Source organism: Apteryx rowi, unplaced genomic scaffold, assembly GCF_003343035.1.
Source record: "Apteryx rowi isolate R43461 unplaced genomic scaffold, aptRow1 scaffold_12, whole genome shotgun sequence".
Lineage (NCBI taxonomy): Eukaryota > Metazoa > Chordata > Aves > Apterygiformes > Apterygidae > Apteryx > Apteryx rowi.
In genome coordinates, this window is record NW_020447419.1 from 1,581,714 (window position 1) to 1,600,762 (window position 19,049).

The 19,049-nt window shown below is 44.6% G+C and overlaps 2 protein-coding genes across 2 annotated transcripts in view; one reads left to right on the forward strand and one right to left on the reverse strand.

Moving 5' to 3' along the window:
- FN1 (fibronectin 1) overlaps positions 1 to 1,150 on the forward strand; it is a 208,361-nt gene extending 207,211 nt beyond the window's left edge. Inside the window, exon 45 of the mRNA XM_026087948.1 lies at positions 305 to 1,150. Coding sequence (XP_025943733.1) covers positions 305 to 379 — 75 coding nt within the window. The 3' untranslated portion in view covers positions 380 to 1,150. The remainder of the gene's footprint in view (positions 1 to 304) is intronic.
- A 6,679-nt stretch (positions 1,151 to 7,829) lies between these two features.
- The window catches only part of ATIC (5-aminoimidazole-4-carboxamide ribonucleotide formyltransferase/IMP cyclohydrolase), a 32,894-nt gene continuing 21,674 nt past the window's right edge, over positions 7,830 to 19,049 (reverse strand). Inside the window, exons 12-16 of the mRNA XM_026087962.1 lie at positions 17,906 to 18,034; positions 16,816 to 16,908; positions 10,187 to 10,369; positions 8,671 to 8,826; positions 7,830 to 8,172 (exon numbers count right to left, since the gene is read on the reverse strand). Coding sequence (XP_025943747.1) covers positions 8,053 to 8,172; positions 8,671 to 8,826; positions 10,187 to 10,369; positions 16,816 to 16,908; positions 17,906 to 18,034 — 681 coding nt within the window. The 3' untranslated portion in view covers positions 7,830 to 8,052. The remainder of the gene's footprint in view (positions 8,173 to 8,670; positions 8,827 to 10,186; positions 10,370 to 16,815; positions 16,909 to 17,905; positions 18,035 to 19,049) is intronic.

A 19,049-nucleotide genomic window follows, 5' to 3' on the forward strand; every position in this document is an offset into this window, starting at 1 on the left:
TTGGGCAGCAAAGAGCCGAATCTGGAACTCTCCTTCTAAGCATGGTGTTCGCYGCTGTTCACATTAGCGGGACTTCGGAGGCTGTTGTGGACTAGAGATGGGATGTGCCTGCATGCTCTGGCTGAGGCGGTAGTGCATGTAGTTATTTCCTAGTCTTCACTTGTTGCTGTAAACCAGCTACGTGACGTGATGGAAAAAGCTAAACAGCTACACAGGCTGGCAACAATTCTCAGTTAAAACCACAGTACAGGAGTGTCTGCCCTGACGGGACAGAGCGCTAACTGATTTCCTTCCCTCCTGACAGAACGTCAACTGCCCAATTGAGTGTTTCATGCCCCTAGATGTACAGGCAGACACACAACATCCACGGGGAAAGTAACATCCAGCAAGACTTCTTGCAGCAATGGCAACAGACAAACCAAAGTATAGATACCTATCTGCCACGATTTACCATCCAAACTGGAGTGATGCTAGCAAACTGCATCTTTCAAAATGGCCCTTTGCTTTGGAGCCATTTTCCCAGCTTAAGCTCAACTCACAGCTTCTCCAAGCGCCACTCTTGGAGTGTTTCAGACTTTTCTCATGATTGATAGCAGTGTATTGCCTTGTTTTTGCTCGAAGTGTTCAATACCAGTCACTATTTTCAAATCTAAAGAAAAAAGTGGGGTGATATTAAATCACAAATTGGTGGGGGATCAAAATATTAAGGGGGAGGGAGGGGTGTAGAAATTAAAGGTTCCCATGCCATGCAAACAAACTGAGAATGACATTACTGAATTTTAGAGATAGGAAAGTCCACCAAACACTTCTGCTTTCACATAAGCGTGCAGCCAGCAATAAGATAGGAACAGCAAAACCCATCACTGTGATATTTAAAATATGCACAGTCCTAATTCTTTCATAATGATCCTAGTATTTTTCTAGCTGTATCTTTGTATCTCATACTGTTATTTATCAGTTTTGTTCCCCTGACCTTCAAGTGTTTTTATATGGGAATAAAATGTATTGAAGACACTTAGTATGCAGTTGACAAAGAGGAATTTGGTGTAATTATGATCAGTGATTATTTTTATACTGTAAGTGCCAAAGCTTTACTACTGTGGAAAAGAAAAAAAACCAACTCTTTTAATAAAAAGACTTACAAACCAGATATGTAGTTTAAGTGATTCTCTTTGCTACCATGGAATCTAGGAAGAAGACATTTATTCTGATCTGGAGTAACATTGCCTTGAAACAAGATGGAACAAACATCTCTCTGAAGCATGAAGTAAACCTCAAGAGAATGTTTGTTAATTAAAGACTTCCAGATGTTCCCCCTATGCCCCCGTAGAGCACAGAGACCCTCTGAGTATGTATGCCGCACTGCAAGAGGCAGACAGCTTTGCGGGAATAGGTGGAAGAGAGAGAAGGGGGGAGGGAAAAGCAAATATCCCAATTCTAGATGTGAATGGAGGCAAAGAGATGGTCCTCAGTCCAGCCAGATCCTTAAACACTGAGAACATGCTTGATTTTAAATATTTAAGCTGCCAAGGGTAGCAAGGCCAGCTGCATGCTTAAAGGTGGATGTGTTCAAAAATAAACTGTTGGAGCCCCAACATCAATTTTGACCTGGGCAGGGGGGAGTCAGTGGCTCCAAGACCCTGCTCCGTGCCTTGCCTCCAGAGATTTGGGGGAAGACCAGAATTCACCTCTCTCTGCAATCATTTGATGGAGGATAACATATGTGACCATCTAAAGGGTTTAGAGATTGTACTACTACACCCTTCTTTCAAATCCCAGCTATTCCATCTGCATTTGCAACATGGCAAATGGGAATAAAAGCCAGAACTGAGGTGGTTTAGACACTAGTGAGTGCAGCCTGTGCCCATAGAAATTCTTCAGTCACCTCTGCAGCAGAAAGTCTAAAAATAAGAGAGGGAGCCTATCTACAAAGACCTACGTGCTCTCTAACATGCAGGCATAGACTCATTTCAAGTGTACTGTGTTTCTACCTTGCACAGAGGGAGGGGAAAAAAAGCTAAACGAAAGCGCTTTCAAAACCTTTTTTAAAGCAAAGCTACTTTTGATTACAGTGAACAGAACTAGCACTAAGACCCTTTAGCTTATGCTGCCAGCTCTGAAAAAACCTGTGCAGCATTTGCAAATATAGTAAAGGTTCCTGTCATGATTCCTCAAACCAAATTCCTCTCTTGGCTACAAAAATGCTGTATTACTCAAGTCAATGAATTTCTGCAGATTGAATAAAGCATAGAATGAAAATAGAATTTGGCTTCTTGACATGAGAAACACACATGGCAGTTGTTTTCACAGATTGCTATCTATAGAGCAACCAAAACATTTGCAAATAGTAGAATGATTGCAGTAGAAATCAGTTCAATGCAAGCAATGTTCAAGAGCCAAATGAGTACCTAAAACATATGAGAACTAAAAATGGTTTAGACCAGGACACACAAAAATAATTTCCTGTTAAACTAGATTCTGTTAATTTCTCTTTTCCAAGTGAGGCTTATATATGTTGGGCCAGAGACCAGTTGCAAAGATCCAGCTTAGCAGCAAAGTGACTAAGTAATTCACTTCACAGACACACAGGAATAGCCCAACTGAATTGAAGTCACAGTCCATCTAATCGCCTCACTTTAATGTCACATCACTTATAACAGCAACAAACACCCTTCCCTCTCCCCGCAGTAAGTATTATGGGATAAAGTGCTTTAAACAATGCATTTGCCTAAGCTCTCTGTAGGGGCTTGTCCATGCCTTGAAATGTAAGGGTTTACGTTGCTTGATAGAAATTCTGTTTACTGCTTACTAGTATAATGCTGGCTATTTTTGTCATTCAGCTAAGTCTCATTTTCGGCTACACTTGATAACCCTTAGCAGAGTACTGCATAGAGACAGTAGAAACTCTGGGCAACCCAAAACAACCACCACATTTCTTCCCCTCCAGATATGATCAGCAACACAAGAAGCCAAGGTTTTTCAAAGTCTCCATGCTTCACCCAGGCCCTATTGCATAAAGTGGCAACAAACCAGCAGCTGGACCTTAAAACACAGGATTAATTTATACCTGTAGGCAACTTGCATGCAAAGATAACTAACACTGCCCAACCCAAGCTGCGCTCGAGGGAGGCTCGGGCTGTCCCGGCTGCGGGAAGCGGATCACTCCCCTGCCCGCTGGCCCGTGTCAGCTCTCCCCTTCGTGCCTGGGGAGTGTGCAAACCCCCTTCTTTGGGCAGGGGCAGCTCTGCGCTCTTCCTAGCTGGTGGAGACGAGGAGAGGGCTTGCCCTGGACAGCGGAGAGCTGCCAGAGGTCCTGTCCTCTTGGCCAAACAAGGCACTCACAGCCATGCCAAGCCTAGCAGCGTTTAAAAGACAGTCTAGCCTTTGGGCCATTCTTTTCCAAAGGAGAAGGAGGAATATTTCCTCCCGGTTTGTCTTCTTGGCTAACGCAGAGCTTCAGTTTGAGCTAGATCCTGTCAGGGAACAACCAGAGTCAGGACCCTGCACTCCAGCTAGGAACCCTTGGTGGCTGAGGGAAAAACATCCCCTGCTACTCGCTCCACAGATCCACCACAGGATTTTCTTTTCCTTCACACGCTGAAGGCTGAGAGTGATTCCATCCTGCCCTCCGTTTACTTGCGCACTTTTGGAAGCTGTTCTCGTTCTGCCAGCATGGGACCTGCCAGGGGCAAGATGCCATATGGCAACGGTGCAAAACAGAGCTTGTCAGCAGCCCACTCTTCAAAAAACATCAGCTGAGGGGACCAGAGCTATCTCCCTGTGAAAAGAGACATGCCCTTTGCTATGGAAAACGGATACTAAGCAGAGCTCTGCTGTTAGCTCTTAATCACTGCAAATATCAAAGGGAAAAGTCATTCATTCAGCTCTTAGCAAGAGATCAGAATAGCTCGTAAGGAACTATTAGAGATATGCACAGCCGTCATCTTACAAAGAACCATTCATCTGGCCTGCTGCATTCAGGGAATGCTCAGAGCGCTTCTAGTCCGACTGACAGCAGGGACTTTCTACCAGCAGGGACTGGATCCCTCCTTTAGCACTTCTCTCAGTGACTTAAAAGCGGCAGCTCCTGGTTTAACCTCACAGTGCAGCAGAGAGCAGCAGTCTGAGCCACTGGTTCCAGTCCTGCGTGCTCCCATGGACTCCCATGGCTCTTGGCCAGAATAGGAGCCACTCGAGTGCTGGGCTTCACACACTGACAGTTTCCTCCGAGGGGAAGGCTTCAGGCTAGTTGAAATTATCACAGCAGCCTTGGTGATGAGCCACCTTGAAGGGCATTTCTGGGAGGTCACCTCACACCTGGAATTAGACCAAAGGCTGTTACCAGCCTTGAGTTGGACAAGAGTTGGACAAGCAAGGCCGAGCAGCCACGGGCATTTTGCCGGGGACATGGGATGCTCAGGTACAATTCCCCACCTCTGTATGACTTTTGTATGTCACCTTATCTCAGGGCCCCACTGGCACAGCAGGAGATAAGAACATCCCTCTATGGATGCCATAAGATGTTGTGCTCATAGAGGATTGCAAGTTACTCAGCTCCTCAAGTAACAAAGTACACGAATGCCCTGGACAGATACCATCTACTTAGTTAGACATTTACTAGCATCTCATGCAGCAATCTCCCCTGGAAGGTTAGTACCAGTTAACTTACACCAGTAGACTGAACAGTGCCTCAAGGACAGCAAACAAATGGTAAATGATAAACAGGAATAAATCAGAACAGGAGCTGGCCAGATGTTTATTACCAATCTCTATTTTAGCCAATGCTTTAGAAGATAGGGGTAAAGAACAGGCTAACAGATTCCTGAGGGAATCTGACAGCAGGTTGTCATGGTATGTACCAGCCACAATCAAAAGGGTGACAGAAAAGGCATGTGGAGAAGGGAAGAGCAGTAGAAGAAGAGAGTCTGAAATCCGACTTGTAAAATGCAAGCTAATAAAAACGGGAAAGACTCCAAACATGGATACTCCATGGAAAGCAATGCCACAGAAAGCAATCAGATTAGCCAGAGCTGGGATTAACACAGCCAACAGATGAGCCACAATGCAATGCACCATTTTTATTTTGGGTCACCATCTTCCTCTGTGCCCAAGAAGCAGAATCCTCTCTAGTCTGCCCTGCCTAATCCAGCCACTTAGAAATAACCTACTGTAGAGTTCAGAAAAGAGAGAGAGGGGAAGGCTCCCCTTCAGGCCATAACAGCAGCAAAGCTGAGCACACAGCAACTCCTGAGCAGTGCCTGGAGCCTAAGACATGAGGAGGGCAAAAGGAGGAAGTGGAATGAAAGAATTAAGGAAAAAACAGCATGTGGATTACAATCTGTTCAACTGCTCATATCCCCCGGGAAGTATTTAACACCTCTTTGCCTTGCTCAGTTTGAACCAGTCTAGATAAAACAGGCAAGAGTGCAGGTCAAGGAACAACCCCACGCTGTTTACTGGGGAGGACAAGAGAACAAGAACAGAGGAGTCCAGTACTCACCTTGCGGCCCCAGTTCCTAGCCTCCGGCCAACGTCGAGGCACGAGGCCATGTTCCTGCAGTCTAGACCATCTCTGGGGACGGCCTCTGTCTGCATGGATGAGGCTCTCCTGGCTCCAGCACTGTGTGGTGCAGGCTGAAACCGTGAAGAATTAGCACCGCTGCTGGATCTCTGGCAGTGACTGAAGATGTCCCTTTGAGCTGAACCTGAAAAGGAGGAGCAAAGGCAGGCAGCATTTGTAGAAGAGACTTGCTTTTGTTTGGCACATGCTAACTCGCAACTGTTCCTGACACCACAGAGCTGCGGCAGTGTGCCATGAGCGCGTGATGCCAGAGACAGGGGCTCGCACAGGGCCTCCAAACCCCACCAGACCTGGTGCTCCTTGTCCCAAGAAACTCAAAGAGACTGCAAAGACCGTAGGAAGAGAATGTGCCTCTCGTGCCTGTCTGAGAACATCATCTCTTCAGGCCTGCGGTCCCGGCTGGGGCTCAAATAGTTTCTGAATGCCACCATTGTGTTTGCTGCCTGGCCTAAGGCTGTTACGCAAACAAATTCAGCAAGGCAAGGAAGTGGCAGGTGCCTCCCTGGCATCTCAAATGAGTCCCAAAGGATTCTCCTTGCCCAGGCACATGTCCCACACAGAGGAGGCTCTGCAGGAGCTCCTGAGCACTCTCTCCTCCCCACAGGCAATGCATGAGTTGTGGCCTCAGCTCCCTGACACACTGAATAGGCCTTCTRGCAGCCAGCACTAGTTTGAGATGGTCTCCAGCTTGCACCTACCTGAACACAGGGTGTCACCTGGACCTGGAGCACACAAACATGGGCTGCAGGCTCCACTTACACCGCCTCACAGTTCTCACAACTGCTGCCCTCACCCCACAGCAAAGCACTGCGAGGAAGGATATCATTAGCGCACAAAGCTCTCTGCTTAGGCCTTGCTGCACCGGCCACCCCACTCCAAACAACTCAGCAGAAGCCTCTGCTCTCAATGAATCCCGTTTGCTCCACAGTTCCCAGCCCTGTACCTTCTCCCATGCCTCCTGCTCCAGCACAACAGCCTGAGTACTGCGCATCCGTATTATCCTGCTGTGTCCTCAGTGAGCCAGGAGAGATGTTCAGCCTCCAGGCTCCAGCCAAGATTCATGCACTGATCTAACAACACAGAGATGAGGATGAGGTGGGGAAGGCTGGTAGATAACAGTGAGCATGCACATACCCATGTACATGCATGAGAATGTTTGGCAAAGACAACGGTGCTCTTTCCCACTGGGTCACATGACAATAAAAAGCAGCTTACATGAAATAGCAAAAATTGCCAATATTTAGCACACTGCAGAAGGGTGGTTGTTACTCCCACTGGAGTAACATGCTCCGCAAATACAACCCCAGCACATACAGACAGCTCTTCTCCAGACCTCATACTCTACAGGCAACCGGTCTCCACCACAGGGAAACTATATGCCCACGGTCATGGCAAGTCAGCAGCAGAGCCAGGGACACAACCCTTGTTTCCCCTCTTCCAGGTCCATCTGTGTGCCCCTGCTATTGCTTGAGCAAAGGGAGCAAGTGCAGGGTTTCTGTTTTGTACCAGCTGAGATCAGAGCCACGACAGAGAAGTGTTTATTGCAAAACTGTGGACTGCTCCTTGCCAAAACTGAACAGATTTCATTAAATGGAACCAAGAAAAATCCCTTGAAATGGTTACAGCAATTGCCAGCAAAAAATGTGTCTGGGCAGTTACTTTATTCATCTCATTGTGCTCCAGATTTTCACTTTGTTTTTCTAATCAGAGTTCAAATCTGCTTAATGCAAATTGCGCATAATGGAGAACGGAAGCGGCTTCAGGCAAGATGTTTCCCAGATGCCTGTGTGTGAACTCTGAATTGAACTCTCTGGGTATGAGAACAAGCATGTCAAACTCGCAGGAATGAGTCTTTTACCTTGGAGAAAGCAATTTGACCCTGCCTCTCTCACCCAAAAGCACATGTCCAGAGCAGGATTCAGAGCACTAAATCAGATTGCCTTGGACAAAGGACCCACTCCCCTCTCCTTGCAGAGAAGAGGATAATGGATTAGAAGCACCTGGATAAAGCTACCTGCTGGCACCAAAAAGGAAAAAAAGGAGGAGAAAAAAAAAAAAAGAGGCTCAGTTCAGTTTACAACCCAGATTTTTATCAATTCATTAAGAAGCTAGCCATGAGCCAGGCTTTCATACCATTCCATAGGGCTTCTAATGAATTGGTAAAGTCAGGACTACATAATAAAAATAAACCTTCTTTTACCTGAGGCGGCAAAATATTTGGATGACATAAGACAACAGACTCCATATAGCTACAAACTGTACGTTTATTTGCAAGAGACTTGTTTCTACATTGGAAGCCAACTTCTTGCACCTTCATTCTCTGGTAGCAACAGGGAAAGATCTCATTTACAGATCATGCAATACTTGCTAAGCACAGATTGCAGGTGCTTCCCAGTTTAACTGGTAATACTCCAGTTACTGCTGTTGGTGAGACTGTGACCAAAGAGGGACCACAACAGCCCATGGCAAACTCAGTGATGAAAGAGCCGGAGATTGGTGTGAATGAGAGTTATTCCCAGCTCATTGCAAGCTTCGATCACAACCTCGTCGGCAGCTGAGCCAGATGGGGCAGCGATGAACTGTACTCCACTCTGAACAAAGACAAAGATAAATGGAAGGATTAGAAGATGAAAAAAACAAAATCCCTCTGAAAAGGAGCTGGCAGCCCCAGTCTTTCATCAAATCCCACTATACTAAGCGTGAACAAACAAAGGCCTCCATTGCCCAAAGCAATTCACAGGGGAGTTCCTCACATGAGCAGTCAGTTCTCCCCACAGCTCAGCAATAAGAGTAAAATGGTTCCTCTGGAAGCAGTAGGCCTTGTCTTGTTATTCTTAAACAGTTTAATAAACTTCAATACTCTTTTCATCCCTAATCAACAAACTGAGCAATGGCTGGGTAATTACTGCCCCTATGAGAGCAGTAACAACCAGAAAGATCTCTCCCAGAATGTGCTATTCTAGCCAGCACTCTTAGTGCAGCGCACAGAGCCGTTCCCTAGCAGTCTACACAAAATTTAAACAAAAGCACAAGCTGCGCAGATTTTTCATTGGAGTCACCCTGATAGCCTGACCCTGCCATGACCTCACCCGTTTAGCTCTGTCGACGTTATCCCTAAAAGGGAAGAACGCATCGGAGCTGAGGGAGACAGCAGTCAGCTTGGCAATCCACTGCTTCTTCTCTGCGTCCGTTAGTTGTGCGGGCACCTCTTCAAACATTGCCTGCCACTTCACCAGGTCTTCATCCTGATGAAAGAGAGAGAGACAGCTCAGCCCCAAAGCATGGGCTTCCGCCAGCAGCACGCAAGGACAAGGTGACAGCATCCCTTTGACACCCAGCTCAGCTGTGCTTTCTGCTCCCACAGCTCCACTGCTGGGAACTTCATACAAGGGATTTTAAAATCCCAAGTGATGGTGGGAACACATTACTACAGTCAGCTTTTTTTTTTTTTTTTTGCATCCTTTTAACTCTATCCTTCCCCTCCTCACCCCAGGGCTTGAGGATTTTTTCCCCCCCTTTAATTACAAGATGCTTTGCTTGGCCTGCCTGCAGTATGCTGCTCTGTAAAAGCCAGCACACACACACACAAATGGGATCTGGTAGATGACTTAACACATGACAAACAGCAGCTTAGTTTATGATTCACCTTCTGAAACAGCCACTGCTCCAGTTGTTCTACCCTTAAACAAGCAACCGCACTCAGAGGTGATTCACTCGGTCCCCAGTCCAGCTCTTGACTTTCAATACTTAAAAAGGGCATACTGTTTTCTCGTCTCACTACTGCTTGTAACAGGGAGGTCAGAGGGATTCTGAGAATTCAGAATGCCACACAGGCAAACACCGACGTACAAGGAAAGGACAGCTGGTATGATGAGGCACCAAAAGTTTAAACATTAACTGTAACATTAACCCTTCCTTAGTCCTTTAGTCTCACCTATTACTGTCCCCAGGCACAAAGCTCAAATCAGGCCTTTAAGCACCGCCTGAAGACTCAAATCTTGCAAGTGCACCCAGCAGCTCTGGCTCTGACAGCTTGACAGCCAGCAAGAGGGCTTCTTGTAGATAACATTTTTGTGCCATGGATGTTTCAAGCCATACTCAAAACACCCAAATCCTGGTGTCTACAGCTTCCTGTTGGTTGGCAACAGACCTTCAGAGGCACCCAGGGAACAAACTCAAGGACTCAGGTAGGGTTAAAGGTGGCTGACAACCTTTGTGCTAACAGAGATCATTACCTTCAAAAAGGCTGACCAGTTCCAAAACTCTGACCAAAATAACTAACACCAAGCCCTCTCTTGCCTCATGTTCACTTACAAATTTCAGAAGGTCTCCTCAGTAGGGAGCCAGAATGGAAACAGCTCAGTATGGGTGGAGGGTACAAAATGCTTATCTTATTCCAGAGGAAACCCTCTGAACAGTTTTGAAGTGAGCTATCAAAGGACATGTTCTTTCTGGGGCTGAAAAAAATGGCTGAAGTGGAAGAGAGAAGGCCCAGGTATGAGAAGGTCTTGCCAGGTCATAGCACCCACAGCTGGTATTCCTAGCAGCACTTCTAGCTTTGTTTGGCAGAAGCTGGACTCTTTAGAGAAATTCCTCAGCCCTTACCTCACCAATGGTCCCRGTGACATACTGATCAATGGCGTTGGAGATCTCTGCTCTCTTCACACCCGCTTTGAACTTCATGGAGAGCACGCGTGGGTGGTGCCGGAGCCACCAGTGGTTTGCCTTGTCACCAGCCAGACGTGTGCAGTGGATCCGGGACTGCTGGCCAGCTCCAATACCTATGACCTGAAGTGTGCACACAAAGCGTGATCATGCCTTGCTGCATGCAGATGGTAATCAAAGCTGCATTCCAGCCAAGCAATCAGGAAAGACCTCCCACAGATTAGCTGCTCCTCACTGAAGCAGAGACATTGCTCATGTAATTTAGCAAGGGTGACTCTGGAAATACCTGTATCCCTAATCCTGTGGATCATTTATAGGGACAGATCTCTGTACTTTTAACTTCACAGATCTGCTGAGCTGACAGTTGCACTGAGGACACTACAGCCTCTCATCCATCCAAACAATATCTGAGCCCCAGCAGCTATAGAATCAAATATAGCTGCTAAGAGATGGCAAGCTGCCTACCTGGTCTTGGAAAAGGGGCTTTGGATAGAGGATTGAAGTCTGAGCCTGGGCCACCCAAACAGCATAATCTTTTCTGGTGGGCCTGGCATACGGAGCTTGAACAGATCAGCTGTGATATCTGGTGGATTATGGGGCAATTTGTCTGTCAAGGCTGATAAGAAAGTAAATCTACTGCTCGATCAGGAAGGCAAGCCAGTAGGACCATCACATCACTTGAATTATCAAGGCCCTGGAGCTGCCAACACACTTCCTACTCTGCCATCTGCCAGAACGTCTGGGATTTTAAAAATAGCTGCCTGCTAACCCCAGCCCTTATTAAATAAGACTGGTGCTTGATGTAAAACAGACCTAGTGCTTCTGGGAGCAAGATCTGAAAGGTGATTTTTTTCCCCCCAAGAAAGCTTTAATAAAAATATGGTGTTTGCTCTGCCTCCTTTTGCTTCTCTTTTTCCAACCACTTTCTTTGGAGTCCAGTTATCATCAGACACATTCAACCTCTGTCAATTTTTCAGGTACACTATAGATTAAAATATGTAGAGACTCTTTGGCTTCTAGTGGTCTGGTAACCCTGAAAGCCCTTTGTCACAGTTTGATGCGCAATGCAAACAAGCTCTTGCATTCATGTCTGGGCAAACTTGACCTGTGAACAAAGATAACTCTTARGTTCTGACACAGCTGAAAAATAAATGTGGCTGGGGACATCTTGGTTACTGGACACTGGCAGAGCAAGAGAACTGGCAAGAACTTCATCCTCTCCTCACGAACCAGGAAACTGAGTATTGTCAGGGTCACCATATCATGCTTTCACACCTCAATAAATTCAAGGCAGGAGCCAATCCAGGGAATGCTGTGGGGTTTGTGGCATTCTCTCTGCACCCCTTCAGCCAAGGCCAAACAACAGCTACTGACTGCCACTAGTTGTGAGCAAGGCTAGGCCTGAACAGCCACGGCAGGCTACACCGCAGTGCACAGAGTCCCCACTAGTCTCTCTGCCTCTGATGATGTGAGAGCACTCACCTGCCAGGTCCACTGCCTACTGCAGTGCCAGTCTCAACCTCCAGCATCAGCATCATCTCTGCTAAGTACTTGGAGCATCTCAGGTCCCTGCAAAAACTGACTGTATTTTCCCTCGGCCTCAAAAGGGAAGAAATTCGTGCTATTAACCTCCGTTTTGCAAACATGGTCTGTCTGCAGTCACAACTGACAAGTGCAAGGGACTTAGCTGGGGTCTCTTGAACTCCAAACTGCCCCTCCTCAGCCTTGCCTTTGCCATGACAGTATGCCAGGCATGACTCTCAGGCACATAAATGCTAAGTGTAGCCACTCCAGCTGTCAAATTTGGGCTGGTAACTTTTCTCCATGGCTTTCAGAGCTCATGGATCCTGCTTTCCAAAGAGAGCTCCTGCCACTTCAAACCAGAGATCTGTCAGGAAACAGAACTCTTTTCCATAATTTCCTCCTCCTCCTGTGAAGCCACAGCTGAACTGTTCACCAGACACTGTTCGCGTGGGGGACTGCTCCAGGGACACTGCTGAGGCCAGCGGTTCTGGCCAATACCTCAGAGTTTCCAGCTCAGCTAGACTGCAACAGATGGTAAAGCTGTAAGTCAAAGGCTGCCCTCAAATGAATGAATCATTTGCCTTCTCATTCATCAAGACACAGTGACTTCACCTCTTACCAGAACCATAAAACATGCTACTAGATACTCTTCCCCCAAGGAACAAATGAAAGACTTGGGCTACTATTTAATATCATCTGCTCAACTGTAACTGAACAGCTATCAGTGCTTAATAAACCACAGGGGTAAATATTAATATTACTGTAAATACTAAATAGATAAGAAGTTTCTGGTGGCTTGGTGACACCTTCCCCCCCACATACACTGATGTTTTATCTCTGCTATCACATCTGCCCTGTTTAACCTTCAAACTTGCAGGGGACCCTGCATCTCAAGGGACCTCAATGCCAGCCAGGGGGAAGTACATGGTCTCATCTGTGAAGCTTTTTCCTTTCTCCCTGGAGAGACAACAGCCCTTAAGAGTGCTTAATGCCAGAAGGTTGCCCCATACATTGCACATCATTAATTGTCACCCAGCTCYTGGAGGGGGCCTAGCAAGCTGGGTTAGGCTAAGGCAGAAGTTCTTAGCTGSGGATGCTGGTGGTGGAGAGTATTGGACAGACTGCAGACAGCAGAGCCAAAATACTGCGAGATCTTAAGTTTCAAAGAAATATGACGTAATGTGCCAGAAATGCAGTGTCCTCTGACCATCTCCAGGTAAAATGGCATCTTATCTTCATCTAGTATGTTGTGAGCTGTGGCCTTGCACTAATGTGACAGAACTGGCCAGTCTGCTGCAAGCCCTGGCCTCAGCTGGTTTTTCCAGGCCAATGCAGCACAGTGCCTCCACTTCCCCATACACACACACGCAGCCTTTTTATGGGCAAACACATTAGAAATCAAGCTCTCCTACCTGCGAGCATCCAGTCACCCTTCACAAAAATAGCGTTTTTCCTTTTCTCCATGAGCTGCTTAAAACACCATTTTGTGACCTGAATTTTGTCAGTCAGGAGATGGGTAACCTGAACTTTGGCCCATACTCAAAAATTCCAAAATGGCAAGAATTTTCTCYTTTAGATAACAAATGCCCAGCCTCTGTAGGGTCTTCACTGGTACCCCCAAATCTGCAAACATATCTGCAACCCATGGAACAGTGTTCTTACATTGGCGTAACAGGCAAGAGAAAAACAACAGCTGCTTCTCTGTGGCTCCTTCTGATGAGCCCACGTTGTTCTAAAAGGCAGGTCATAACGAGACTCAGGGAGGAACATGCTGATAATATGCACTTTGTGGRAAAGTGAGGATTTAGAGAAAGCTAAATCATTTTTTGTAGAAAAGTATTTGTTTCTGTGTGACTCTGCTGTGGAAGATTTCTTCAGTCTAGACTGGATTTTCTGGTCCAAAGACAGACTGAYTTTCCTTGGAGAGTTCAGCAGGTTGAGCTTCTGCTTAATATAAACCATAGACTTGTACCTGGAACTCCCTATACCCTTGCCTGTCTAAATGTACCTATTCCCTCCCTGTCTTCCTCACTTTGCTTCTCCCCACACCTCATCTCCTCCTTCCCCAAATGTTGGCTTTCTCCTATACCAAAACACAGCTGAAACCTCAAAGTCTTCCACAAGAAAACAACACCCACCCACCTCCCATTTTCTGTCCACRGCTACACAAAAAATAATTATGTTTCTTTCAGAGTTTAATCTACTGGGGATCAAAAAGTGCTTAAGCAGAGCCTWTTAAGGCTCAAGTGAAAGGAGACAGTAACACAGGGTGGGTAGCAAATCAATTCATTAAAAAAAGGCTTGTCGAGTGAAAATTGAGAACTTCTTGACTGAAACATTTCGGCTCACAGGAGAGCTCAACATCCCCCCATAGCTGGAATACTGTGCGAAAGCATGGAGTGGATGAGATGGATAATGCCCAGAGGATCCTCACAGAATGATCCAGACTGGCCTGGATTTACTCAGATTTACTCCGAGTAATAACTGAAAACAGAAGCCTTGGATACATTTGGAATTATAAAGCCAAACAAAGGATTTTTGCAATTGGGAAGACAAACAATAGTAGTAAGTGACAAATGTCTGCAGCATTACGGGAAAATAGTAAGGCAAATTTTATCCTTGTATGCAGAGAAAAAAGGAGGAGAAAAATCTTAAACTGTTAAATTTAAAGCATGATGGTATCACTAAAGAAACTGTAAATCAACATATTATATACACTTTGGCTTCCCTGTGCTGAAAARCAGACAAAACAAGTGAAAGTGTTTATTGCAATTAGTGGCAGCTGGCTTCCTGCAAATTAAGTGACACTCAAGTCCATAAACGCTTCCTCCCACTYCATCCTTTCCTAGGACTTTTTAAATGCAGAGCACCAGCCCTGGCTGGAACAGCAGATCCACTCATGATCCCAATGAAACCAAGCTGTCAAAAGTTCTGAATATCTTATACACAAGAGTTTTGCTAAGCAACAGGGGCAATGTGAGGATGAAATACCCCTTGGAAAACCAAATGCAATGGAATTGAAAGAATGCAGGATTTCCCAGGCTTGACCTACATAACCCAAACAYGTCACACACTGGAAATACATTTTAATCATAACAAGCTGAAAATCTCTTTCTTTGGCTGTTTCTAACCTGTACTGGTTCCGATTTGCAACCAAATGTCCCTGTATACAGCTGTTTCTCGTGCCTTGGTAGGTGATACAACCAGTAGTTAGTTCTTCACCACACCACCAAAAAGAATCTGARGTAACCAATATCTTAATGAGACGGGTTTCCACCAGACCTTGTTTCTTCCTCCATCTCTACCTTAAGAACAATGGTCTCGATGCTCAACAGTCTCATGAGGCATTTTAGACATTTTAAAGCTAGAAAGGAGCTTCTGTCCGAGCTCCATCATTACCTATAGTGCACCACACTCTGCTGTTTTTGGATGGTAATCAATCTCTTTGGAAAGATATTAAGCTTTGAAYTAAAAACCTCAGAACAGATTCACCACCTCCCTGAATAAATGATTGCAATGGTTGCTGACCTTTACTGTTCAAAAAAAGACACTTGTTTCTCAGTGCAGTATACAGACCTTTGATCCTGTTTTTTCCTGTCACATATACAATCAGCCAAGACAACACACACACACACTTATGTTCAATCAGAATATACCCCTGTGAATAAGCAAAATATAGTTGAAGCCAGGCTAGTTAGATCCCTAGCTAGCCACACTGCTTTTCACCCCCTCATGCCTTCTCCCTTCCATATGGTACATGCATCACCACACACATTTCAAAAACAGCTGCAGCACCACATTAAGTCCAGACTTACAAAAAGCGCTGGGGAAATTGCTGCTACATTAACGGAAAAGGAGCAGCAAAGATAGTGACACCTTTGTTCTGGGGCTACAAGAACTAATGCTCTTGTGGACAGAGAACCATTTAAAAGCAAGAGGAAAAAAACAAAGCAGAGGGAAAGAAAAGCTTGTTCTCCAGAGACAYGGCTTGCAAGAACTATATAGCACACAACCCCAGAAAATATGGCGAGTGCTGCAATGTTTGCAGGCTGTAACAACAATCTGACACATGTAGATGAGTACCACTGCAAACAGAACAGCATTGCAGTTCATTCAGTCTGTATCTGGAAGTTACACTGTTTAATCCATTTTGCTGCWTTATGATGCACCAAAGCTCAAGATTATCAAAAACATTCTATGTTTCTTTTTCTCCTGTAAAATTTTATTTTACAAAAAATAACCCAGCTCTGTGGAAAAGTTGCCATGGAGAGCTGAGGACCAGCTAAACAACAGCATCACAAGAGTGAGCCATTGGGCAAAAATGTAGCTTTTAGTACATTTACAACAACTTTTGGATAACTGATTTAAATTGAACACCTAATGATAATTTGGAAAGAAAGAATTTTTTAAAATTCAAGATTTATCTCTTACCTACACATTTTCTAATGCCCCTGTAAATCCCAACATATATCATAAGCTCTAAAAATCAGAAAGAACAGAAGATTTCTGATATCCCAAAGAGGGTGGGCAGGGGCAAATGAAGAGAACACCACACCTCATCTTGCTTTATATAAAAAATGAAAACAATAAAACAAAACTAAGAACCATGTGGACAGTCAAAATCCAGCTTTGAAAACTATTGTGATGTCCTAAGGCTCTGTACAGACTACAGCAAGCGTACAGGCCCTCAAAAAAAAGCAAAGATAATAAAAGGAAAGAATAGTTGAAAAGAAATGATTCAAGGCATGAGAATTTTTGCAACTTCACCATTTAAATGACCAATCCTCTCATTATCATGAAAAACTAACAAAAAAAAAACAAAAATGAAAGCAAAAGAATCACTGAGTTTTGGGTTTGAGGGAGCCTCTTAAGAGAAACACAGGTTTGCCTACTGCTCTGCACAGCTTTGCCTAAGGCAGTTTGTTTGTAACTGCTTAATAGCTTCCTGCATGCTAAGTGATTTTAAACCCGGCGCCTGACAAAAGCGCACTTGGACCAGCTTGGCTGTGAGAGCACAACTCCCCAGAGGTGTTGGATTTGGTTACCTGCCCATTCTTGGCGTAGCAAACTGAATTGGACTGGGTGTATTTGACAGCGATGCTGGCAACAATCAGGTCTCGGACAGCAGACTCGGGCAGCTGAAACAACAAAAGCCATCGTCAACAGCCCGCTTTGACAGCCAACACCTAGGATGGTCTGCAATTGGCTCATGAACYGCAAACCTCCAAAACCATCAGAAGTACTGGATCATAGCAAGAGGAAAACAAGACAGCTAATGATATCCTGCTTTGTTCAATTACTAACAAATCTTGTTTAGATTAAAAAATTACAAATGACTGGTTTGGCAGCTAATGTCATCAGCTTGTAGGGACAAGACTCAATCTTATCAGGTCATGACAGCTCTATTGCTGGGCCTAATCATGCAAAGTCTTCTGTATTTGCTGACTTTTCATCAGAAATGCTCACAGGCAAGAAGCTAAGTACATGCTTAAGTATGCAGAAGACTACAATAGCAGTAATGTCCACAGTTTCTACATTGTGTATTATTTTAAGTATATTCCATTACTWATCTGTAAAAAGTTTTCATTACCACAATGTCTGAACTTACTTCTGAGCCCAAGACTAATAACATGCTCATTAACATCTGCTTTTTAAATGAAAACAAGATTCAAGACGAAAAAATAACTGATAACTTTCTGATGATGTGAACTCTAAAGGGTGAGCAACATCAGTAAGATCAGAGTTTATACAATACATTGTAAACCAAAGGGAGAATTAAACAATGAGTCAGAATGAGATCACATCTGATCCTTAGCACATGGCGCTCAACTATAAGAAATTAAACAAGGTAGCTTCCTATTTATATGGAATACAAATATTTTGGTAGTCAGAGATAAAAGACAAGGTCTAGCTCATCTTATTTATGTAAAGAATCAGAACAAAGGCAAACTACCCTGATTTGCCCGAGTATATCTGACCCAGAGGGTTTGCTACAYTATTTTGCCGAAAGCCAATTTAAGCTCATTAAAATGTTTCAAGAGCTCTTAAAATAGAACAGTGCTAACTTCCTTGATGAAAGCATACCAGCTCACTCCACCAATCTTTACACGCATTTATCAGTCTTCTGACACTCACGTTTTTATTTTTTGTAACGATATTCTTGAACAATGACCGGTCAATGACTGCATTGTTCCTCTTCTGCATGAGATGCAATCCATAGAGGGTTCGAATTTCATTGTCATCTGGCTCATAATCAGGATCCATCTAAAAGCCAACAGAGAGGCCAATAAYAGACCTCTTCAAAGCCAACATCCAGTAATAGTTTAGGTTAAAAAAAAACATTCTAAGGAAGTCAAAAGAAGTGAACTGTTTAGAGGAAGCAATGTCAGATCATCAAAAGTAATTAGAATTAATTGGAGCAGCAAGGTCTCAACAGCATGAAGGGACATTTACAGGCTGGAGAGAGGTAATGCAGTTTGGATGCTTATATACCAACGTCCACCTTGTGAGAAACAYACACACACACTCAGAGTCTTACAGTCTTCCACAGTAAGGTAGAAATCTGAGTTGCTTCATAYGTGCCTCAAGGTACAATTCCCAACCCCCTCCGACATAAAGGAAAACAGTGAATATGATTATTTCCAGAGATGCATTCTCTTGGGGCTCATCTCCATACAGGCACACAACACAGTTAATTTATGTTAATATAAGGGGTAAATTTAAAGGGGAATTGTTAAACTGCCTTAAGGTCTGCATATGCATAGGTTTATTTGTAATTATTGTAGCCCCAGTTCAGTTTATTAAGACATGAAGTACGCCAGATCAAATTAAGGTTACTAATTCTAAATAGGAGCGTACAGACACTTTATGTGGTTTACCTGATCTAYTGAAGTTCATTCAGATCAACTTTCTTTAGACAGACAGGCCCTGAAGATAAAGGYTTAACCAGTACAACCTCATCCTTGCAAAGCTAATTGAATTCAGGAGGTAATCAGCTGCCAAGATTGTCTGCAATTTCATTCCTGTTTGCCTGAAGCACCTGAGCCATCTTCTACAGCTCCCTTGGTAGTAACACTACAATTGCAACCTCAGCTAAGCCTTGGATTTTCTTTCTGTAATGGAATACTCAAGTTCTTCACTCATTTGTCTCCCGGAGTCAGGCTGTTTGGCTGCTTGGACAATATTATGTAGTATTAGCCACGTTCACCCAAACTGSATGATTCTGAAGTCCCAATAAGCAGTAGAGGAACTAGGAAGGCAACTGGACACTTATTTGACA